Source organism: Sceloporus undulatus, chromosome 5 (genome assembly GCF_019175285.1).
Source record: "Sceloporus undulatus isolate JIND9_A2432 ecotype Alabama chromosome 5, SceUnd_v1.1, whole genome shotgun sequence".
Classification (NCBI taxonomy): domain Eukaryota; kingdom Metazoa; phylum Chordata; class Lepidosauria; order Squamata; family Phrynosomatidae; genus Sceloporus; species Sceloporus undulatus.
Window position 1 is genome coordinate 48,377,709 of NC_056526.1, and position 26,278 is coordinate 48,403,986.

General features: G+C 36.7%; 1 protein-coding gene across 3 annotated transcripts in view; it reads left to right on the forward strand.

The window, feature by feature from the left end:
* MGAT4C (MGAT4 family member C) overlaps window positions 1-26,278 on the forward strand; it is a 472,680-nt gene that overhangs the window by 334,103 nt on the left and 112,299 nt on the right. For all 3 annotated transcript variants that reach the window (XM_042466466.1, XM_042466465.1, XM_042466467.1), the window contains one exon: window positions 10,593-10,683. In XM_042466466.1, coding sequence (XP_042322400.1) covers window positions 10,654-10,683 — 30 coding nt within the window. In that variant the 5' untranslated portion in view covers window positions 10,593-10,653. The remainder of the gene's footprint in view (window positions 1-10,592; window positions 10,684-26,278) is intronic.

Sequence of the window (26,278 nt, forward strand, 5' to 3'; positions counted from 1 at the left end):
TCCCATCTGGCTTTGGAGCATCTATCAAGTCATGTAATAAAATATTTGATTTTCTCTGCATCATGTCACGTTTGACTTCCCAGATAGGATGCAACAACAGTCCACTTTCTTGACTCAGCAAAGAAATATCTCATTACTTTTTAAAGATGGAACTAGGGTTCAAAATACACTGCAGAAATAATCCAGTTTGAGACTGCTTTAACTGCCCTGGCTCAGTGCTAGGGCATCCTGGGAATTGTAGTTTATTGTAGCACCAGAGCTCTCTAACAGAGAAGGCTAAATGTCTCACAAAACCACAGTCCCCAGAATTTCTTTGCATTTAGCCAGGGCATTTAAAGTGGTCTCAAACTGGATTAATTCTGCAATGCAATGTGTTTTGGACCTACGATTATGACTTTATACAGTACCTGCACAATTTGCATAACTATACACAGTAAAGGTTATATTATGTTTAGAAAATGGCTTCTACAGCATTTTAAGGAGCTACTAATTGACTATTTAGGGACAAAACAAAAAAAAAAAATGAAAATGATACCCACATTATTTACTCCTATTAGTAAGACAGTAAGTGGGAGCAGAGGTTGGATTCAGATACTTAGTCATACCTAGAGAAGGAATGACTAAGTATTGGTATATTCAAATAAAGGTCTAACTCACTAATTGAACAAGAACCTGGACTGAGATACTTAGTCATAAAATCAAAATCAATGCAACTCACTGTAGAAATAGGCGAAAGCTTTTGTTTTCTCTTGCATTTTCATTTTCCTCTCATTTCTGAAGTATGGAGGACTCTTGCTATGCAGTAGGATTTGGTCCCAGGACTCCCCTTACTTAAGTCCCATTACATACAGTGGGTTATTAAAATGGTGACCCTTATTTTAAAACATGGCAAAATCAAGGCTTGCTTGCTTGTTGTTGTTGTTGTCGTCATTATTTCAAGTTGAAGATGGTAGAATTATGGACACAAAATCTCTGGATCAGGTAGGCTGACTGTCATTAGTGAATTTTTGTCTTGCCAAACAACAAATTGAATATGATTCCCATATGACTAACTTTGGATCAAATCCAGTGAGTTTTACTAATGAAAACTGGTATGGAGGAAAAAAGATCCTCTTTAAATTTTCCAAAATTACAAAGAAAATAGAAAGAAACTAGGAGTGAAGATTTTAATTGGATAAAGAGCAGATCGGTGTGTAGCTGGAAAGCTACACATGCTCAGTGATGTGGGCGTATGTGCACACATGTACCTGCTTGAATCATTCAACCATTTAATAATGTTGTAATTATGATTGTTATGTATATTTCTACTCTCTCCCTTAGCTAATACCAGGGAGACATTCCCTTATCCCCCTTTGCACATCAGGAAGTTGTTTTGTTCACTCTTACTCATTTGCATATATGGGAAATACAATAAAGGTGATAATCTAGAACAGCAGGCTACTCTTTCATGTAGCAAAAAAAGTCCAATTACATTGTACTAAGCATTTAAAAAATATTTAGCAACACAATGAAAATTTGCACAGATTCATCTTGGAAATTTATAAGGGAGATTTTGCCAAACAAAATGTAGTAAATACTTCTAGAAATGCATAATTATGTGGTTTCAAAAGAAATGTCTATTTTAAACCAAGGATTAATTGCTTTCTGAAGCAGATATTTCTTGTTCAGTTTAGTAATTCTGTTACATGTATGTTCTGTTGTTTTCTTAAATAATAGGGTACTGGAGCTATTAGGTGATAAATAGTTTGTTCCATGATAGTTTGGGGGATGCAAATATTTCTAGCTTTTTAAAAAAAATTAAATGCATGAATTTCATTCTACATGGTAATTGCAGTTGCTATTAAGAATGTAAATAACTGAAAGAGCTTTTCATAATTAGGGTCAGATCTAAGCCCAATGACATCATTAAGAAATGTGCCAAGGCTTCTGGTTGAAGTTTCTGGGTTTTTGTTTTTTTTTAAATAAGATGTATCTATTTCCACTAAACACAAGTGTCTCTAATTGAGTATTGAAAGGAGTGTAAAGTGAGCCATGACCTTATTTTGAATGAGAACTCATTAGAGATTTGACACCAGCACTACCCAAAATGATATATACTTGGAAGAAGGGTATATTTTCTCATTGAAAGAATATCTTTATATGTACATGCATGCATAAGATTATATTATCATCATCATCTTCATTGTCAGCACCATTTATTTATATATTTTAATTTTAATTAATTTTAATTAGTATTTTATATTGTTTCTGTTTTTATTTTGTTATGATTTTAGGGGAGGGAGTTTGGGGGTAGGGGATTGTCCTGAATTTTAAATGTATAATGTATTTTATTGTTATTATTGCTTTCTGTCACCCGCCTCAATCCATAGGGAGAGGCGGGATATAAATAATTATAGTAATAATAATGCCATCACTGTGGTGGTACATTGCAAGTAAAAGAGCTACAAAATAGTATCCTGCTCTTTTGTGTCATGACACAAAAGGGAAAGGATGTGGTAGTGGGGGAGTGGGAGGGATTTAAGTCCAGCAGATACTGGATCTTCTTCCTTCCTTTCTATTCCAAGGCAGTGACAGTTTGGAAGGAGGGGGAGGCTTTCATCTGCTTCTGGATCTAAGCATGGTGGAGCTGTGCCTGCATCCTCTTCTCTCCTTCCAAGGCCAGGATAGTGGCATTTATTCCTCTGCTTCTGGGCCTAGCCTGCCTTCATGACAACTATATACCTACAGCTGTAAAGATTGTGTACATTTCCATTCCACTGCCGATTTTTGATAGAACTTGTTTTAACAAAATTATTAGTTAATTTTATTGTACTTTATTGTTATGCATTGTATATTTTATTGGGTTGTAATCCTGCCTCAATCCACCTGGGAGACGCAGGAAAATATTATTATTTATTTATTTATTTATTTATTTATTCTCTCTATCTCTATCTCTTTCTCTCTCTCTCATATACATGTGTGTGTGTGTGTGTGTGTGTGTGTGTGTGTGTGTGTGAGAGAGAGAGAGAGAGAGAGATATTTACAGCCCACCTTTTCCCCAGAACTGGCACTCAAGATGACTCACAGCTAAATATAAAACAATCATGTTTTAAAAAGAGTAGATTCTACTGTAAGAGCAGATTCACTGCCCTGTCCTGCTGATATGGAAGGCATCAGCCACCCCAGCTACTAGAGTGTTTGCTGCTGCACTTCGAGATTGCTCCAGGGTTGTGCCTGCCTGTGGATATGGCATTAATAAGTCTTTCTGAAAAAATCTTTTGCAAAGTCCTGCAACAATTTTAAAAGTTTTCCAGGGAGAATTCTTCCATTACTTCAACTGTAAGCAGATAATCTCACCACAAAAATAAATACAATAAAAAATATATAAAATCAATGGTTTTATTCTGTTAATTAAATATTCAGCAACAAGCCTAATTTTGAAAAGTGAGGTCATGCACACTTTTTTTTATTGTATAATGCAAACAAACTTTTAATGATGTCTTTACAAGGCTTGGCAAAGCAATTAATATCCTCTGGGACTGGAACAATTCAAGCGCTAACTTCACTTAGGATCGAATTTACCCGATCTTTCATTCAAATTTGTTTCCCAAGCTTTTAATTTTCAAGTCATGAAAATCAATAGATGCAGCTGTTTGTTTTTTACTTTTATTTTTTTGGAACTGGAGTTCTGTTTCAGAACTGCTGCTTATGCTGTAGCTATGCTATTATATTTGATTATTAAATAAATAGTTGCTGTAGTTTCAAGCCAGTTTTGCATGTAATACTCAGTCATAATGTGGTGGGAAAGAAACACAGCCCCAAAATCATAGAAAAATCCTGCCACAAATGGCAGAACATGCTGACATATCAGTGAAAAATGACAGTCACCAGCACCCCTCACTTCTTCCCAGTACACATTTTACATTGAATGTCAAATTATTAAAACAGTATGGGCATAGTATGATGATCCAAAATCCTTTCCCTGGGGAAAAAAAAACCTGCTTCCCAGTGGGGCTATTAAGCATCATGAGAACAAAGGGAGAAATATCCCTCTGAGCTTTTTTCAACCCAGGACAACTTTTTCAAGGTGAGGGGTGATTTCTAGTCACATGGAGTTTTGAATGAAAGGCTGGCATCTGAATTGGTTTGGTTCCTTGCCACAAAGATAGCTGAAGCCTAGTAGGTGTGGAAGTCCCTTTTAAGTAAAAGAAAAATGAGGTGTCAAGATGGCATAGGACTGTAGCAGATGAGGATGGGGATCAACTATATTGACGTTGATCTGAATCCTAGGATTAGATCAGAGAAATGCAGTGGATATAGCACACTTTGATTTCAATGAGGATTTTGATGATCTGGCAAGGAAAGGGGCAGCGTCCCACTACCCCTTAGGGGCTATATGTACAGCCCCTTAGATGCTGAAACAGAGGACACACTTATCAAATTTACAGATGACTCTGAATTAGAAGGGATAAGCTGATTAAAGTGTGTTTGTTCACTGTTTTTCCCCCAATTATGCACATTTTTTCCATTTGCATTGTTATTGTTTCGTGCACACTTTATGTCTCAGAAACACATTGTAAGCCTCACAAATGTATGCATTTTCACATTAAAGCTTACTTTTTCTCCCAGGTCTCAGGAGGAGTGAAAACACTACTTTCAGCAAGACTGTCAAGCACAATGAAATTCCTATCCCAATGTTTGTATGTGTGATATGATAGACCAAGAAATGAACTATGAAGAAACCATAGAAACACAGTAGTGCCAAAATATGTTGAATGTCATTGCATTTTTATGTATTAATGTGTGACAAATTATTTAACCATACTATAAGTATCAAAGTCTACATTAGCTATAGCACTTTTCATTACAAGCACTTGACCACAGTAAAGTCAATATAAATACTTGACTATCATCCATACTGGAAGGAGATGAGGGCATTTTAATGCAGCAGGTTTCCCTACATGCAACTGAGATGTCTCATATTTTACATTTTGTTGCTTCTGGAATTTTTCCTTTTAATACTAAAAAATAACATAACTGTGCTATTTACACTGGGAAATGTCTTATTTTGTTGCAAAATGCAGTGCATCATAATATACAATATACCTTTACACTCTGGTAATTCAGATTCTGAAGTACAAATTATCCATTAAATTTTTAGCTCAAGGAAAGTTGCAAACAAAACACACCCTAAAAGTTGTTAAGCCTTCCATAGTGCTATAATGAAATGCACTTCTTATTTCCATAGTAAGCAGCAGGATTATTAATAATAAACAACACCTTTTCTTTCATGAATATTTCATTGTAGAGTTCAGTGATCTACAGGGGATAGCATCTGCTTTTCCATAAACAAAGAATTTAATGACCTGAATATGTTTATGTTGCTGATGGGTTGGTTCATGCAAAAAGCACCCCTAAATAAACTGTCAACAGCATCTACCCATCAAAATTTATGTACATTTTATGCAATTTTACTAATATTTATTGTGTTACCTTAACACATTATTTGAAAATTCAGGAGGAAAGATCTTCAGTGTTGGAATTTTCAGATAAGATCATATCTTATTATAACTTTGCAATAACTTTAGGTTTTGTTTTGTGTTTTATTGGAGGTTAGAAGGACATATATCCAATAAAATTATTTTATTTCTATCTGTGGTAAGATGAATAGCATTATAAGCCTAACCATTTATCTGTTATTCAAATGTTGTTTTGTTCAGTATTACTTTGGAAAAGTAATTGTCATTGTAAAGGAATATATAATCATGAATGGTTTGTTGAAATGGTGGACAACGGTTCACCATCTGAAGGAATTCAAAATTTAGTGGGCACCCACCAAGATTCAGTACCCAGAAAATGTAGTGCTATCTATTTTGCAGTTGATACAGAACAGAAGAATGAACAGAATTGTGCCTTCAAATAATTTCTGACTTATGGCAACACTAAGGTGAACCTATCATGCAGTTTTCTTGACAAGATTTGATCAGGATGGGTTGCCCTTGCTTTCCTCTGAGGCTGAGAAAATGTGACTTGTTCAAGGTCACCCATTGGGTTTCCACTGGTGAATAGGGATTTGAACCCTGGTCTCCAGAGTCATAGTCCAATGCTCAACCATTACACCATTGGGTACTACACTATGAATAATTAACCTTGACAAACAGAAATTTAAATCATAGCAATTTTAGGTACTACAATAAACTGCTCTCATTGTCTGCTGCATGTGATTTTCCCTGGCTTTTCCATTTGTATCAGCAATGTAATATATGTGGGCTTGGAAATTATGAATCTCTGTCTTCATTAGCTTTCATTACTGTTAAAACAATTGGTATATATAGTTAGAAGGGGAACAAACCAACACCTTTCAAATACGTACAGAGCTCTCTTTGCATAGAAGAGAGAAGACACATTCTCTGCTGCCTCAATGGACAGGAGTTACAGAAGAGTTAATATAGTTGAAACATTTGGAGAAACATCATGATAGCGAGTGCAATTGGACAATGGGAGCAATTACTCAGAAAAGTGGTATTTTTTCTCTAGCTGGGAAATCATCAAGTAGAAACTGCACATGCATTTGTGGAAGATACTCCAGCTTTGACTTCTCTACATCAAGCATGGAGCTGGGCTACATGGCTTAAAAATCCCATTGCATCTTCATAGTTCTATGACACCAATTTCTCAAAATAATTCCTGAAGACTAGGAATGAGCTGTCACTGTATATTCTATGACTGCTATTGTCATGCCATTTGGGATTTTAGAATATTTTAGAATTTTAGGGTAGGATTAATTGATTGACTGGGGATTGATTGATTTATTGCTCATGTCATCTATCATGTGCAACTTCACTTAGGCTAGAAGTAAGGCTAAAAGGGCTTTTCTCTCAAAATATTCTCTGAACCAGTCTCACAATGTCTGATTATCAGATTCTTGCTCTGAAGAGATCTCACTTTGTGAGCCAGTTCTATCAAGCAATGGAAGGATTCCAATGGGATATAAATTCTTTCTTTCTTTCTTTCTTTTCCACCCCCTTTTCTTTTTCACTTTACATGACACTGTCTAAGAATAAGAATGTTAGCTACTAAGATAGTGCTAGCATACTGAAGACACCTTATAGTTCAGCTAGGTTTAAAATACCATCAGTGTGTTAAATTGTTCAAATCAAGAAGATATAGCTATAATAAAGCCCATTTTGAAATGTATTCCTTTCACATTTAAATTTTAATAGTGAACTTTATATCTAGTAGCATTCACATGAAGACTATCATATTACTGTACCAAGCTTCATGGTGCCTAACTAAACAGATTATGTTTGTAAGACTGTAGAGAAAGAATGGTTGGGTTTATAGCAGAGTGCTAATATCATCAGCAATTTTCTTTAAAAGGAAAGCCAACCTTTCAAGACAAGTGTACAGGTATGGGTTGAAGTGTGTGTGTGTGTGTGTGTGTGTGTGTGTGTGTGTGTGTGTGTGGTGTGGGGGATGTCTTTCCTAATGATTATGAATAGGTTTTAAATGTATTTTAGCCCTTTTGCCTTTGCAACTTATCAAATAGAAATGTTTACATACAGAAGGATAAATTAAAAGCATGGTTGATTTAATTGAATGACAATATAGTTTTGTATCTCATCTAGAAAATAAATGGCTTGAGTTGAGGTTGAAAAATTGTATTTCAGTAAGACAGATTTCTATACGACAAGTAGAGAAACAGTTCACAGATATTAAGATGGGGAAAATAAAGCCTCTGGAGTATTATGCAAAGCACTGAAAGCACAGTTCAGCTACTTTATTGCATAAATCCAGCCAGTTGGTGAGGTGAGTATTTGGGAGTTGCAATAAGGGATGTGGCTGACTGACATACAGATTTGTTTTCTACAGAAGTGTGTATTTTTCATCAGGGATTGACTTGGCTCAAAGAAGGCCAAGAATTAAATACATGACTTCCTTGAAGGCAAGGAATTTGCCAAGCCTGTAGAAATAGGGCACCTCAGAAAGTGAAAATAAATAGGGTGACAATTGACTTGATGGCAGTTGCTACCACATTGGGTCACTGATTTTGTGCCATCTGTTGTTTTTCCACTGCAACTTGGAAGATTGAATTTTCACTTCTCTGTGTGTTTGCTGCATTTTCAATTCACTGTATATACTGCTAGAATGGCACCAGGCAACTGTGTCTGAAGTCATTAAGCCAATCCATTGTATTGATACTGAACTTTAGGATTGGAATGACTGTAAGTGTAAGGGATTAAACAAAGCTCTCAGTATTGGACTAGATATTGCTTTTTTTAAAAAGAAAAGAAAAACAGAAAAACAGAGACATAGTGTATATTTATGTGCTTTTTAAAGGATATTGTGGATTCCAAATGGCATCTCTAATATAAACTATAGCTATGGTATACCTTTATATTGGGAGGAGAAAGTAAATGTTTAACAGAATAGATTGAACTGAGTATTTATTTCATTTGTCTTAATTGTATAATCTATAAATCTGTGGTTATGTTTTTATACAAACACACACAACAAATAAAGTTTGACTATCCATTATCCAAAATGCTTGAGGGCAGAAGTGTTTTGGATTTTGGATTATTATTATTATTTTCAAATATGGGAACATTTGCATTTGCATAATGAGATATTTTGGAGATCGGGTCCTAGTCTAAACATGAAATTCATTTATGGTTCTTATGCACTTTACACACATAGCCTGAAAGTGATTTCATAACAATATTTTTTAAAATATTGAGAGACTAGAATACGGAACAATGGGTTCAAACTGCATGAAAATCGATTCCAGAACCTTTTGAAAATCCCAATAAACCAGGGAAGTAATTTTTTACATAAATTTCATTCTTGAGGGCAAGTACAAATAATTTAGTCATTTTAAAACTCCCTGATATGAGAAAATCCTCAAAAACTAATAGTTTCAAGAGATAGGCACAGTTTTATTCTGTGGAAAATGTATGTATGGGGGGGGGGACATTGCACAGAAAATAGAATCTTCTGTGAACAAATGTTTTCAGGGCAGAAATGTTTTATTTACTTATATAGTGCATAGACTGTGTAGAAAAAAAACATTGGAAATGTGCTTTGTACACACAAATAAATATGGGCAGAAAATATAATGTTCTCTGTAAAGGTCCTACATGAACCTTTTGCACAGAATAAGTCCCGAACTGTGCAGATTCATGTCCACTCAGCACTCTCCAAATCAGGGTTTCCCAGTACTAAAACATAACTCCAAATTTTGTCTGGGATTCAAATGTTTACAAACATTCTTTCCTGTATTAAACTTGCAAAGTTTAGTTACATTGTTGTTCTTGTTGTTTGCTTTCAAGACATTTCCAACTTAAGATGATGCCAAGGCAAACCTATCATGGGGTTTTCTTGCCATTATTTGTTCAGAGGAAGTTTGTCATCACCTTCCTCCTCAGTCTGAGAGAGTATGGCCTGTTACAGACTGCCAAAATAAAGCTGCTTCGGGTCTCTTTGGAGGTATGCTATTTAAATGATGCATGGGTCCTAAGAGTCCGGAGGTCGCACCAAAGCTACACTCCATTCCTAAGCATCGGAGTGCAGCTTTTGGTGCAGCTTCCAGATTCATAGGATGCATGCATCACTTAAATAGCATACCTCCAAAGAGACCCGAAGCAGCTTTATTTTCGCAGTCTGTAACAGGCCTATGACTTGTTCAAGCTCACCCTGTGGATTTCATGGCCAAGTGGGGAATTTAACCCTGGTCTCCAGACTCAAACCACTATACCATATTGGCTTCCTTTTAGTGACATAGGACATATCTTTCTCTGCCCCTTTGTTTATGACCTCGGACTGTTGTAATTTGACCTTCCCATCTCCTGCCCCTGATATATGTAATTGTACTGATTCCTGTTCCTTTGTAGGGATGTTTTTAACTCTGTACTGTGATGTTTTTAATCTTTTGTAAGCCGCCTTGATCATATTTATGGAAAGGCGGGGTATAAATAAAAATTATTATTATTATTATTATTATTGTTGTTGTTGTTGTTGTTGTTGTTGTTGTTATTATTATTATTATTATTATTATTATTTCTAGAAGCCATGCTGATTCTTCTTAAGTGAAACATCTTTTATGTTTTAGCAATTTTATCTTCAGACATACTCTCCACTTATGTATTTGAAACAGATGTTGCACTCTGTCTGGCCTGTAGTTTTCTGAATCCTCCATTGAGAACTGTTTTTAAATAGGGGTGTTACTATTGGCCAGTCTCCAGTTCTCTGGTACAGTGGCCAACCTTAGGGATGTGTGATATATTTATTTGAGAAAATAATTTTACATATTAAAAATGAGGAAGGGAGGTGAGAAGAAAATGTGGCAGCATCTTTAAGACTAATTGGATTTTATTTCAGCATGAGCTTTCATGGATATACACCCACCTCTTTGGTACTATATCAGACAAAGTGGGTTTATATCCATAAAAGCTCATGCTAAAATTAAAAAAAGAAAACAGTTAGTCTCACAGGTGCTGACACATTTCTTGTTTTCTTTCCCTCTCTTCCACCTTTCTTTATGCTCCAAGACATGCTTCAAAGACAATATGGCTACTTCTTTGAAAATTTCACATTTGTGTTTTTTTTTTTTTTAGACTGCTTGGATGAATATATCTGGATTCAGTGATTTGTCTTCACCTGTCAACCTTTGTCTCCATGTTAATCCTTCCTACATATGCACCTCTGGTGAGCTTTAATTCATTTGACTATTAAATAAAGCAAATAAAAATAAATAAGTTCTAGTTAAATTTAATTTATATTCAGATATTTAAATAAAGTTAATATTGATGATGGTGGTGATGGTCGCCTTACATTCTAGGGTTGCAGCCCATACACACACACACACACACACACACACACACACACACAGAGTTGTCACTCCATATTCGCTAGGGTTAGGGGAACAAGACCCCCGTGAATATGGAAAACCCGCAAATAACAAAAACACTGTTTTTACCTGAGAGGACACCTCTCTAGGAATCTCTAGGTCCTCCAGTGCAATTCTGTGGTCAATGTCCAACATACACTGACCATAGAATGGCACTGGAGTAGCTACAAATGATCTTTCATTGCAACTTTTAATTAAAGTTGACCACAGAGTTGCACTGGAGGACCTAGACAGTCCTAGAGAGAACATATTAATGAAATCCGTGAATAATCAAATCCGCAAATATCAAAGCCACAAATATGGAGGGATGACTGTATATATGGATCCTCAAAGCCACCTCTGCAAAGCCCCAACCCTCCCCCTTGAAATATTTTTGGGATAAAGTTACCCATATTGCCCAAACATGCCACTGTGACTTAACTTATATCCCATGACCCCAAAACCCTACCCAAACTCAAGGGAAAAGTTGAAAAGGGGCTAAAAATCAACATGTGAAGAACATTTTGGTTTCCTAAAAATGTATCAATGTGGCATACTGAGATGATGTGGAGAAATAATTGGCACCTTCCCTGGAGCAGTTTCTTATCTTTGTCTTAGAAGACAGAGCAGAGATTTTATTTTATTTTAGAAAACTCCAAGGAATATGCAAGTATCCCCTTGCTCTACCCACACCTTTTGCCCTACGAAGGTTTTACCATCACATTTCGACTATTTCATCAAATGTAGCTATGGAGAACATTTTTTCCTGTGCACTTTGGAGTTCGGCCCCTAAGGTGCTGTACAATACAATTCATATAACTGAAATTCACAGAGCATCCACAATTTCAACAAAAGTCTTGAGCGATGAAAGGAATTGAATTTTTCTAGCAAAGAAATTTACCATTTGAATGCTAGTAACATGCTGGCAAAAAGGGGGTCTACTATAAAAATGTTTACTTTAGACCTCCCATGACAGTTAAGTAAGGGCTGCATATTTTTATTGCACTAAAAGCAATCCAGTGGAGTCCTTAAAGCATGTGTTACATCATTGTCAAAAGCCAAACAATTCCTAACACACTAGCTGACTACTTTGTAAGTCAGGATATGTGTGTTTATAAATATTTAGAAGAATTAGACTCAGAACATGTTCAACACACGTTGCCTTTTTTCTTTTCTTTCCTTTCCTTTCCTTTCCTTTCTTTCTTTCTTTCTTTCTTTTTTCTTTTTTCTTTCATACATCATAATTTGTAACATTTTTTCCTCCAGCCAGGCATACTGACACACAGACAATGAACTTTTCTTTTGAAAGTTTTGGATATCATCTACAATTCATTGAACATGTCTACCTTCAGAATAAAAAGAGCTGCAGAGCTATTATTTCTAGTTTATAAATGGTTACATATTGCCTGTTTTTCCCAGCAATGTCCTGGTTTATTCGAGATTATTATTGACTTTTATCCAAGAACTGTAAGATGAAGACATTAGGTATGAACTACTTAGTCTTTTTCATTGCTATGCCAAAGGAAAATGCTTTCTTGAAACAATCTTGTAGCGTTGCTACAACATTGTAAATGACAATGTAGTTATGGCTTTCTGTTATAATGCTGGGCCTATTAGCAGTAGATCCCAAAGCCAACCTATAAAGCTTTTACAAATTCTATACTCAACTCTCTCTTATAGGTAAAGGTAAAATTTCCACACAGCATAAACGTATATAAATAAGCATGATTCAGTCTGAGCATTATGCCACATTGAATGAACATCTGACAAGCTTTACAAAAATCAGAGCAATGAATAAATTAGAAAGGCAATGGGGAAAGTTTGATTTCTTTAAGGAGGAAGAATTTTAGTCAGTTTTATTTAAGGGGAATTGGTTGTTGTTGTTGTTGTTTGCCTTCAAGTCAGTTTCAAATTATGACAAGCTTCTCATAGAGTATTCATGGTAAGATTCATTCTGAAGAGGGTTGGCATTGCCTTCCTTTGAAGCTGAGAGAGTGTGATTTACCCAAGCTCACCTTGTGGACGTTCATGACTGAGTGGAGATTTAAACTCTGGGATTGAATAATTTGGGTCTATCTTTTCCTGCGTAATGTAATTATACTGCTAAAATACTGTAAAGGGCAGAAGACAGATTTATCCTATGGTTCATAACTGGACACATCTTAATTTCAATGTACAGTTGACCCTCCACATTTGTGGAGTTTTGGACTTTTGCAGATTGGATTATTCACAAACTTGATTAATACTGATTGTCATTGTAGGTTTATTTGTTATTTGTGACCTGCTATATTTTATTATTTTATTATTTATTATTATATTTTATTATTTAATGTTAATATGTATTAATGTGTATTATATTAAATTGTTTTTATAGAATGTATGCCATAGGCAGGCTTATTTTATTTTTATTTTTATTTTCTTTCATCTTTTAGACTGGAAATATACCCTTTGATGCAGAATGTGTTCATTCTGATTGACAGAGAAATCCAATCTTTAACTGTAATTGTATTGTTGAAATGTATATCTTTATCTGAAGAATTTGTTTCCTATACAAATCAAACTGTACATCAGTAATAGTAATTTTGGGTTTTTTTAATTTAACTTAATTTCTGTGAATCTATTGATATAATTTTTAAATTAAAAAATAATAATAATGCAAAAAATAATAATAGAGATGTCTAGAGAAAATACTTCTCCAGGCATTTGTAGGTCCTCCAGCATGATTTTATAGTTTATCTCTGGTAGTTGTGGGCCATACAGTTGTTCTGGAGAACCCAGAGATTCCTAGAGAGGTGTTCTTACAGGTTAAACACAACAGCTTTTTTATTTGTGTTTTTTCCACTTTAATGGGGGTTCTCAGTCCCTAACCCCAGTGAATGTGGAGGGCCCATGGTAATTCAGTTATAGAATTTTGTGGAACAAATAACATGTTACTGCGAAGGTTCTGAAAACAGACTCTGAATGGTGACTGATATCTATATGGATCACCAAGTATAGAAGCTACTACTGTGCAGTACATGGCTACCTCATTTTGAACTGCCACCATACATATCATATCAGTGACCTCAAATTACAGGCATTGACCTCTTCTCAGTTACTCATTTTTGAACATTCCACTGTTTCAACATATCTAAATTATAGTCATGTGAATATTTATTTATTATTACCAGCACATTATAGTCATGTGTCACACTTTCAACCCTCAGTTTGCTCTTTTGACCACTACACAGCATGCAGTTTGTCTTTTGTTTGTTTTTTTCTGAATGGGCTTGGCATCAGTCTTGCATTTGCCAGCTTAAAAAAAATACTAGGCTCTATTTTTCATCAGATTCCACTTTTTGACAGTCTTTTGGTCCCTAACCCATCAGATAATCAGGAACTTTCTGTCCTCCATAACCTCCGTGACCTTTTTTGAACCCTTCTATGGCATTCTACTTCTCAAGTCCTATTGAGTTTGAGGGGACTGTACACTTTCCAAATGTTGAGAATTCAACATATTCTACTCATAGTTTCAAGATATTTCTATGAGGTAGTGGTGATGGTGGAATTTTCCTTCAGGCTGATATGGGATGAGCAGGGATCGCTTTACACACAGAGGTTGTTTCAGACCTATAATGAGTCATGGGGAATGCTGTTACAGATATATTTGGCTATTGAAGATTTTCATACCAGTGCTTACCATGGGGTAAACACTGGTAAAAACCCAGTAAACTGTCAGGAAAACACGTGTGTGTGAAAGCCTGACATGTTTCTGAACATGACGGAATCATTCCCTCACCTCTAGTGTCCTTGAATTGTTCACAGAGCAGCTATTTCCTATGACCACAACGTTTCTGTTCATAGGAAATTGCTGCTCCGTGAACAATTCAAGGATGCTAGAGGCAAGGGAACAATTCCCTGATGTTTCAGAAGTGCATCAGGCTTTCACACACACGTGCTTCCCTGACCTTTTATTGCCATTTTACCAGCAATGGTCTGAAAATCCTCTTTGACTCCTAGCAGTTTGAGACAGAAATGTCAATAGCCAGAGTGGGGGGAACTATAATCTAGCAGGTTCTGGAGGACCACAGATTGTTAGTCCTATTGTCTCAGCAGGAAGTGTGGCATGTCTTCTTCAAGGAGACCCTGGGGCTTATTATTATTATTTATTACTATTATTTCCACTTATACAATCTTGATTATGGGAGAATTATTGGGTTACAGCTTCAAAAATCTTAGAATCTAATACATGCTACTCATGATTTCTAGTTTTGTTTTGTTTTGTTTTGTTCATGGTGAGGCAAAGATAAAATGGGACAGACAGAGAAGGAAGATTATGAGTGGAACTAGAAGAATTAGGGATGGAGGAAGAAACAGGATGAGAGAAAAATAGAAAGACAAAACAATGGAGGAAGAATTGGGAAAAACATAAAAGCTAGGAGAATTGGGAAAAACATAAAAGAGGGAGTGAGGGGGGAGAGATAGGAAAGGAGGGAGAAGATAAATGCAATTGGAGCATATGGGGAGGGGAAAGGGTGCAATTAAAATTTAGTGAAAAATTGTGGAGATAGAATAAGGAGAAAGAGGACAAGAAGAGAAAGACTAAGTAACAAGGCAGAAAATGAATGTAGATAGAAGCTGCATGAAAAAGGAGAAAGAAGATGAAAGACATAAGAAAATAATATGTTTAGTTAGGTGTTATGAGGGTTAGAAGGGGAGAAACAGAGAAGGAAATTAAATATTAAAAGAGAAAGGAATCAAGTGCCTAAGCAGAGGAAGAAAGATATTAGAACAAAGGTTTTTGTAGTAATGGCACAATCCACTTGTGTCTCAGACCTAGAAATTAAATTTTATTGCAGATTCAAGCATTCAGAGTAGCAATAGGAACAGAGGAGAAACTAAACTAGGAAAGTTAACTATAGGTAGAGTACAGACCACCGGCAACCAAATTGTGTGACATGGCTACACGGAAAGCAAAGAAGCGCTGAAAAGCAGCTCCTTTTAGCACCACCGCAAACTGCCTGCAGTGGCATGAGCACACTCCTGCTGCGCGGGTCCATCTGGACACTGCACAGCAGTGACATCACCACTACATGTGCTGTATATATGGCGCCATGCAGCAATGATGTCCTGGTGACGTGCTAGGGTTGTGGGGCATCTGGAAATGGCGCCCTGAGGCAACCCCAGCACATCATCAGGACGTGCTAAAGGGCCCATCTGTCCAGGGCCTATAAGATAGGAAAGATTAAGAGGCAGCTATCCTGTAGTATCAAATCTGGCAACTCTTGAGGCATTAAATACTAAAACAGATTAGAATTTCATCACACTGACCTCTCTGCATGATGAGCTCTGGTAATTGTTGTTTGACAAATCTTAAGGGAATGAGGCCAGGAAGAGGGCCTGGAATATCTAAAGCAAGAATGAGCAACTGTCAGAGGCTAGGGGTTAGTAGTATCTTCCCCTCACTTGGAGGGCTGCACTCCCTATCACACACCTCTCATTAAAAAACTTTTTTTTTTGTTTCAAAATGCCTTCTACAGGGTGTGGCGGCATTATCTCTTATTGTTTTTTTTAACTCTCCTGTGCCTGTTTAGGCCTGGAAAGGATCTATTTGTTCATTTCCTATTTCCAAAAAAAAAAAAAAAAAAAGGGGGGGGGGGCTTTTCTGGGCCTAAAATAGCCTAAGGAGCAAAAGGTGGCATGAACACCCCCATGTCCATATTGGGTATTTTGGAACATTTCAGGCATCTTTTAAAAAAATAAAAAATCACCCGGGGGCATGGGAGACCACAAAAACTGTTGTAGTGCTGCACATGGACCATAAGTTGCACTTTGCCCACATGTAGTCGAGAGTTGCTTGCAACACAAAGCAGGTTACAACACTATAAAAAAAGAAAGTGAAAAAGTGAAAAGTAAATCAAAACAAAACACACTTTTCCTTTCAAGGTTACACTATCGTCCTGAGATTCATCTCGTGCTCTTGTGTCCTGGAGAAGAGAGGTCATCAATAACTATTATATGTAATATAATCAATTGCTATTATCTGTAATTGTTTGATTCATTAAATGCATCATGCTGTCAATAACTAATATTTTAAAACAACATCACCATTTAACTTTTTATTTACGCATTTGGCATTTTCCTTAGGCTTTATTTTTTGCTGACATCCAAGGTATTTCCATTTCTATGCATATCACTAGTTATTATGCAGTTTCTGTCCTGTTCTGTTCTCTTACTCTCTTGTGAGATCAGTAAAAGTGATCTCTCAGCATAGTTAGGACAGCTAAATCAACATATCCTTCTTTTTGCATTTTCTTGACACATTATTTATTCTGATTCGTTACTGCTATACAGTGGTGTACTGATTTATGTACTTTGAAACATTAGTTGAAAGCTTTCTTCCAAACCAGGCTATACATAATTCATTATTCTCCTTGTTTCTTCTAAAACCTCTTCTGGCTGATTTTAATGTAATAATCATTGCATTTATCAGAATATATAAAATCTCTAATTTTAATTGTGTGCTTTGTATTCTTTTAGCTAAATTATTCTATATACGCTAGAGTCATTTTTAAATAAAATGCTGAGATATAGACTTTTTGACACCTCTCCAACTTTGAAAGTGAAAGGGATATTTTTGTTTTAATTGATATTTTTGTTTTAATTGAGAAAATGGGGTCCATAATTTACTAAATAGCATAGCATTTCTCCATGTGGTTTGCAGAATCAATAATGAATTTGTGTGAGAGCTTCTGTTTCTGCCCCTCAGTCAGTCTTAATATGTATTTTTAAAGAATAATTAGCTTTCTTTACTTGTCCTGTATGAGTGGTAAAACAGGTAGGATGAGAGAGAATTGTGATTAGCTTTCCCATTATTTCTTTTAATTAAAAACAGCCACATGGCTGCCTAAGTTGGACTGGGATAGCAGTGCCAGTAGGTCTGATGATGTTTAACTCTGAATTGTTTCTCCGAGTAAAATACACAGACACCAAATTGTTATTAGTTGCTTTCTGATAAAATAGCCAGATACTTGTAGTTTGTTTTCCCCTCCCCACCCTCCATAAAGCTAATAGGAACAGGGGATGGATAATAATTTGTCAGGAATATGATTAAAGGAAAGGTGAAACATTCTCTCTTCAAGTAGCATGGACCTAGCTCAGTCTGTATCACTTCCTTATGACTGATTCCAAATCCTTTCCTTTCCCTTCTTTCTTTTTAGTTAATTTGGTACACACACGCACACATACATACATACATGCATACATACATATATTCCACGTTCAGCAAGCTGTACAGCATCTCTGTTGTAAGGTTTTGTGTAGAAGGAAGGTCTTAGAATTATAGCAGCGAAGAGAAAGGACAAGAATTATGTCTAGAAACATATAAACTAGTTGGTGATGCTTTTTTCCCGCACACAATTTTTTTAAAAGCTCGTATTCTTTCCAAATGTATGAGGAAATTGCAAATTTCAGTAAGCCTTTATTAAAAACCAATAACATTGAATTCAGAACCATCTGAACAGGCCAAGTGTAATAAGTACAGCACTCTTTAGAGTGCTATCCAACCTCTTTTTACAAGTCCCCTATGAAGGAGAGTCCAGCATCTATTCTACTCTACAACAACTCTTACAGTCAAAATGTTCTTAGTAATCTCTTTACTTGCCATTCAAGTGGTCTAGTCTCTGGAGCAGCAGAAAACATCTTTTCAGATATTGAAAGATGGTTATCCTATCCATCCGTTAGCCAACTGAGATACAGTCCATCTGTGGCTTGAAATCCCCCTCTTGCATCATCGAAGTAACTAAAGCAATGGAGTTTTGTTGTCATAGGTATGTTTGATATCACCACTGGAAAACATACCATTTCAACCTGGTAATATCCCGACTAAAGCATTTTTAAAGTGCTAGAGATCAAAATACTGGGAAATGAGGTCTGCAACTTTTGCCAGTCTTGGGCCACATTGAGATGACCCTTGGAGTTCTGCCACAACTGCTTTCTTTAAGGTACCCCATGATCAAGAAAGTGCTGCAGACATCTTTCCCCAGCACCCAATCTGCAGCACCTTAGGAATTCTTTGGACAGGGCATTGCTAGGTTGCAAAGGGAGTTTTCTGGGGTCATGTATAGTCATTACCAACCATAAACATGACTTCTCAGCAGTTACAAGATTGTAAGTCCACCTAAAGACCTCATAATTGCTGAATAAGATGCCAGGCATAGGTTATACAAGCCCATCATGACCTATCATTTATGGCTGCTACCCTGGAAGCAGTTTAGTAAATCTGTGCGGACCTGTCAGCATATTGGCTCATTTCAGAGCCATTTTGATCACATACAAGTTTTGTCTAAGTGAAAGAATAAAATATATAAACTACTGCTTGTGTGGGAAAATCTAACCATTAAATGGACTGTTGGATTAAAATGTAATTAAAGTTGTTAATGCATTTTTCATCAAAATATGAGATTTTGGCATCTCATTACTCTTTAGAAATGCACAGTTAACAGTTTAAGACGAAACCATTTTACTCAACTCACAAAATGACACAATCCATCAAAAACAATTCTGATGTGGAACTGAAATTCAGACTATTACTAAAATAGGTGTTTCATAGCAAATATGTAGCAGGAAGTCAGGCTGATCTGTGACCTGGTTATATCTGAGGAATAAAAATGAAATAAACTGTTGAAAATATGGGAAAGGAAGAAGAAAATTGACATGCTTTCCAAGGTATTACCACAATGCAAGCATAATTTTTATTCAGATGTGATCATTTGCATGCAGTTTGGATCAGACTGCAAGCTTATCTCATTACAATCTCAAGTTGATGAATCTGTCTTCCTGTTACAGATGCCATTAGTTTTCTAATATGACTGCCTGTAGTGTATACTAAATGTTTGGCAGCTATATCAGTTGTATATAAAGCTGAGACTTAAGGGATTTTTATTCTTTCCCATTCTTCTTATTTTGCATTATATATATATATATATATATATATATATATATATATATATATATATATATATCTCACACACCCAAACAAACCTGAACCTTGGAAACAACTAAAGGCTACTTCCAGTACCCTGTATCTTTCCCTAGTGAAAAGAACAGTCACTTACCTAATTTACTTTACCCTTTTGCCCACTATCATTAACAAAAAAAGCATGGAAGAGACAATGAATTGAAGTTTACAAAATTCGTTGATGGCAGATCCATCAATTAAAGAATGAGTAAAACAATGTACAGAAGGGGAGTATGTCTGGATATGATACATTAGCAATAGTACTGCCCAACCCAAAAATAAATTATTTTAGTGTAATAATAATAAAGTATTTATTTATATCTCGCCTCTTCCCTTTTGGGGATCGAAACAGGTAACAACAGAGGTGAATATAATACAAAATAATCAAACAAAACAACCCCCCAAATCCCCCCAATCCTCACCCTCCCTCCCTGAATAAAATTACCACAATAAAACTATATATAAATATAGATTACAATAACAAGTTAAAATCAATTAACACATGATGACAGTGGTAATACTTAATCAGATCATTTTCTGTGCAGGAAACAGCATTTTCTTTTAATGCAGAAATATCAATTCCTGTGCTAACAATATAAGTTTGGGGATAGAAAACAGCAAATTTATTCTGCGTACAATTTGCATTTTCTACATTTTCTGTGTACGAGTTAATGTTTTTGCATTGAAATTTTCCATGCAGAAAATGTTTCATGTACATAAAATATTGTTTCCTGCACAGAAAATGTTGTTTTCTAGATTCTGTGAAAAATAACTACATGTGAATTTTATACAGAATTCATCCGGAAGTGTGAATAGCCTTTGAAAACTGTATGGTTTTCAAAGACTTTCTTCCATTAGGCAGAAAAATTATGAAATTACTCATTGCTACCTTGGGCCCTGATTGACAGTATGTGTTGCATTTCAAATGCTTTTTAGACTAGGAGAAGACTGAACTGAAGCAGCCTGGTGCTATTCATAAAGATCAAGTAATGCATCCCTCAAATTTATAACAACCCTTTTCAATTTTACTTTGCAGCCAATGCATAAGGATTCCTGATTACTTATCTTTGATTGCATCTGTAAAGGTGATAACCATTGTGTATAAGAGGTTTAGTCTGCTGCCTTCAATAATCGTTTTAGTGACTACTTATTGTATTTCAGTGAAACATCTTTCAGAGATCCCTGTTGGTTACCTTCATGTGAATAAGTGTGCAGGGTCAAATGGGTATCACTTCTTTTGTGTAGTATTTTATTTTTAGCCAATATATAAACCTAATATATTTATTATTCTTATTAATAAGACTCCAAAACAAAGATGGGGCCAAGCATCTGTCCCAGAATAATAACGTGCTTTCTTTGTTAGGAGATGTGTGTGGGCGTGGTCTATCTATCTATCTATCTATCTATCTATCTATCTATCTTCATCAATTGTGTATTGTAAGCAGCCATGATGTACAGTGGGCCCTTGGTATCTGCTGGGCTTTGGTTCCAGGACTCCCTGGCTCCCTGTGAATGCCAAAATCCTTGGATGTTCAAGTCCCATTATATACAGTGTTGAAGTAAAATTGTATCCTTTATCTAAAATGGCAAAATCAAGATTTGCTTTTTGGAATTAGTTATTTTAATATTTTCAAGCTGTGGGTGGTTGAATTGGTGAATGCAGAATCCATGGATGCAGAGGGCCGACTATATAACAACAGGTTGGAAAATGGATAATAATAGAGGATTTCAATTTGATGTTGGAAATGTTCAAAACCTGTGTTTCTCAAGGAGCCAGTAATGTGTTTAAATTGGGGTAGCAACACTCCAGCAACTAATTATTGTCTAGCTGAATTACTCAATAATAGTATTTCTGTATTCAATACACAGAAATGAGATGACATGTAACACCACAGGGTTAAAAAGAAAAGCTAGCTATATTGGCCCATAACAGGGAAAATATCTAAGTCATTGTTGGGTAGTATTAAGATAATAGTTCGATGCACATGTGTTTTAGAACTGCATACTTAAATTTCCTAATACGCGACTACTTAATGGATCCCTTGCCCATCTCTCTCCTTTTCTCTTTGAGTGTAGGGCCTCTACTGGATTGCACTCTGAGGGCTCATTCTCACTGCAGTTTGCTCCAAAGCAGGATTTAGGGCAAGCAACTCTCGTTCCCATTTGAAACTGCTGCTGATCAATTCTTGAGGTGCAGCAACAGTGCCAGAAGCCCTGCCAGCACTGGGTTGTGTCTCTGCCACTTCCTTGGGGCTAGCAGGGCTTGTGACACTACTGCTGTGCCTCTTCCACTTCCCCAGGGCTGGCAGGGCTTGTGGCGCTGCTGCCGTTCCGGCCAGAACTGGACAGGTGGCGGCAGCAAGAAGGAAAGATGAAAGGAAAGCAGGAAGGTAGGAAGGAAGGAAAATAATTGGGAGAGGGAGAAGGAAGGATGAAGGGAGGGAAGGAGGTAGGAGGGAAGGAGGGAGGAGAGGGAAGGAAAGGAAGAGAGGAAGGAAAAGAGAGAGAGAGAGGGTCCAATTGGAACTTTCTGAAGGGATACTGGGAGAGGGGCAACCAGCTGAAGGGCTACCGCCTTCCTTGGTTCTATCTAATGGGAACGACAAGCGTTCCCAGCAAAAGAAGCAATTCCAAAAAAGGTCCCTTTTCATAATGAGAACAAGGAACCTTTTGGAATCACTTCAGAAAGCAAAGTGGAGCCAGATCAGAATGAAGATTCTACCTCAAGTGGGAATGACCCCTGAATGTATAAAATTCCCACAGGGCACACTGAAAAAATTAGAAGAATGATGGAGAACATCTGGGTCATCATATGGTCTTGGACAGCAACTCCCATCAACAATCACTATTGTTAGGGCTTATGGGAGTTTCAGACCAGCAGCATCTGGAGGATCCCCTTCCTGTAAGACATGCTAGAAGGGCACAATGGGGTCTGTAAAAATTAAATGCATATCACAGGTGCATTATGATATTTAACAATCCTTGTGTGTTGTAAGCATGCAATGGGCATTGCAGTCATAAAATCCTCATCTCTCATAAACATGCTAAGCCAATTAAGAAAAAGAAACAAAAATGGGGGGGGGAAGACTGTTTAGTTATTGTGAACAAAGTCTTCAGCATACAGCAAATGTTCATGATAGGAATACAGGAGCATATTTCCTCTATCTACATGCCTACACACCATGTAAGCTATCATCCAACATTAAGTGGATTGCCCTTGCTGACGGGATATATTACCCCTAGGAATTGTTCTGACGATCTATTTTCACATTGGTTCTCATACTACAATGAAATATATCACTGGAGTGATGGCATTCTGTATAATACTTCATCGGAACAGCAGCTGTTAGTGTTATACTATACATCATCCAAATGACAGCCTTCCAGTCATCTGCAATACATAACGACCTTAATTTCATTTTGGTCTTAAATGTGTGGTGTGTACAGATATAATTAATAATGTAATGCTTCTTGGTTTAATCAGTGAAGTCAACAGCATACCTATAGTTTAGCCTACAGCAGAGTATTTGGTAAATACTATCTGTTAGAGTTTCTGCTTGTGACTTCTTGAATCAGGGAAATAAAACACTAAATATACATGTTATCATCATCTCTTCCAGAGGTAAGGTGAAAAATAAAACCTTTAGGAAGGCCTTAAATCTCTGCAATTTCACATCTCATTTTTATGTATCCCTTGTTGTAAGAGTTTGAAACTTCTTTTTTACGATGAAGGTAACATGCAATTTACAGCTGCCCAAAGGAATACTGCATGCCACTTCTCCTGCCATTGATTACAGCTGTCATCCAGTTTTGTCTAGCAGGAGATACCTTCTTTGATGATTGGAAGAAAGGAAACAGTTATTTACTATATTTGGAGCTGTCTACAGCATGATGACATCCCTCAATTCTCTGGCTACTACCAAATAATCTGGGATACTACCAGATAATGCATAGCTCAATGTCACCTGCCATACCTACTGTAGTGATTTATTTTTCTGATGATTCCTGAAAGGAAGATGTTGGAAATAGGAAGCCATAGCTCCAAATGAAGGCCTTCAAAATAACAACCCAGTAGGCAGTACTTTGGAGATGGAGTGAATACTGGACCTCTGGATCCTGCAAGAAATAATGAGCATTGAGACTGGATATCAACAAATGGATGAATAAATTGTGTATGGTAATCTGAATATTTTAAAACTCTAAAAGATAGTTACTATATGGCTGTAGAAAGACAGATTTATATTATTTTTTCTGGAATGTTCTTTTTATTTGGACTTGACATTCTCATTGTAAATATCAGAGATGCTATTCCTTTTATAAAAAAAGTCCTATTTTATTAGCAGGAACTTACTACATGTTCTATCAAATGGCCAAGTACATCAAGTTAGCTCTGTCAAAAAGAGAAACTTTAACATTGTCTAATGATAAGATTGTGTGGAGTTGAGAAAAAGGTGTAGTCTTTGAGCTTCCCATTTTTATATCTCCATGGATCTGATATTGAGATCGTTTCTAACATTTCAAAGAATTTTTTCAGGCAATTTCCCGTTTTTCCATTATTATTTTTTTGGGGGAAGATATCCTATCCAATTGTGGATCCACCACCCCATTCCAGTTTCCCATAAGTATGTGTGAATCATATTTCAACTTCATTATTTCTTTAAACAACTTTTTATAGAATCTTGCCTTTTTTTCTGTGGGGCCATATATTCCATTTCTGTTTTTCTAACTCATGAAAGTTTTTTTCCTCTTATATACAGAGTTCATCCCTTTTATGTTCCATGATAGGAACTTCATCACTACTGTCTTTTAAGTTTCCCTGACTTCTTCTTTCCCTGTTTCTTCTTCTTCTCTTTCCCAGTCCTTTCTTCCTTCTATTACTATTTCACTACTTTCTCTCAGTGACCTTGCTTCTTCTTCCCATTCCAAGTCAACTCCTCTGACTGCTCCTATCAGTTGCTCATCTTCAATAAGGTCTGTCTCTTTTTCCAGATCTATCAGCTCTCTTTCTGTTTCTTTCCATTCTTTTCTTTCTCCTTCTTCTTGTTCTTTTCTTTTCTCTTCCTATTCTTTCTCCTTTTTCTTCTGTTCTTCCTTAACATCTTTGTTCAGCTTTTCCTCTTCTTTAAACCATCTGTTATAAAAGATTTTAGCTTTTTCTATTGAATCTATTTTGTAGTATGTGTGTCTCCATGTGAATGATATTCCTTCCAAAGGTTCCAATTTGTATCTTATATTCTTCATTTATGATCGTGATCGTGTAGTGGTTAGTACTCTGCATTGTGTCCCTTGCTTACTTATGAGGGGCAAACAAAGGGACTTAAAATGGGGTGCACACTCATGGGGGCATACCGCCATTCAAGCCAATGGGGCTTGAATATTAGCAGATTTCCATTTTCAAGGGAGGGCGGTCTGGAATGGATCCCCGCAAAAATGGAGGGATGATTGTATATACCTATTCTAAAGTAAGGCCCAAGACAGATGGGCCAAAAGGGGCATGGCAGTCGCGACACTAGGGTTCTGGACCGCACAGCAACCATATGGTCTGGAACCCTAGTATGTAATGGTGGTGACCTGATGCCGGTGTCCCATCCGCATGGCCCCTGCCATTTTAACATAATGGATGCATAGCATCTGAACGTCGCAGCATGTCCATTATGTTACAAGTGCACCACTGGCGGACTCACGATATGCACGATATGCTAACTCGGGCATCAGTAAAAAAAACCTGGAAGAAACAGGTTATTTTAACTCCGGAGGGATGTCGCATGGTCTAGCGGCTGCAGTGGCCCTCTGGAGTTAAAATGGGTGCCATCAGACCACTGTTTTTGGGTCTGAGTCTCCTTGCATTTAGTGGGATCAATTTCCAGCTTAATGCATAAAGTGTTGCAGTTTAATAATAATAATAATAATAATAACAACAACAACAACAGGATTTATTTATATGCCGCCCAATCACTGGGAATCCGGGCGGCTTACAACAGAGGGGATCATAGATGGTTCCCTGCCCTCAGGCTTACAATCTAAAAAGACACGACACAAAAGGAGAAGGGAATGGTGATGGAGGGGAGGGAATCAGGTCCAGCATTCTTCTCTCCCTCTAAGGCCTGGACCAAGGCAGACTGGAGGGAGGACTCTTCTTCTTCAGGCTAGCCCTGGTGGAGCTGGGCCTTCCTGGTCAACTCCCTCATAAGCCAGAAGATGACAGTTATGGAAGGAGGAGTCTCTTCTTCTAGGCTAGCCCTGATGGAACTGGGCCTGCCTGGTCAACTCCCTCGCAGGCCGGAGGATGGCAGTTATGGAGGGAGGAATCTCTTCTTCCAGGCTAGCCCTGATTTAAAACTAATGGGAATAAATCCACTGAAATCAGTCAGGCATATTGTGAACAGACATCAAATAGTCTACCTACCAAGAAACAC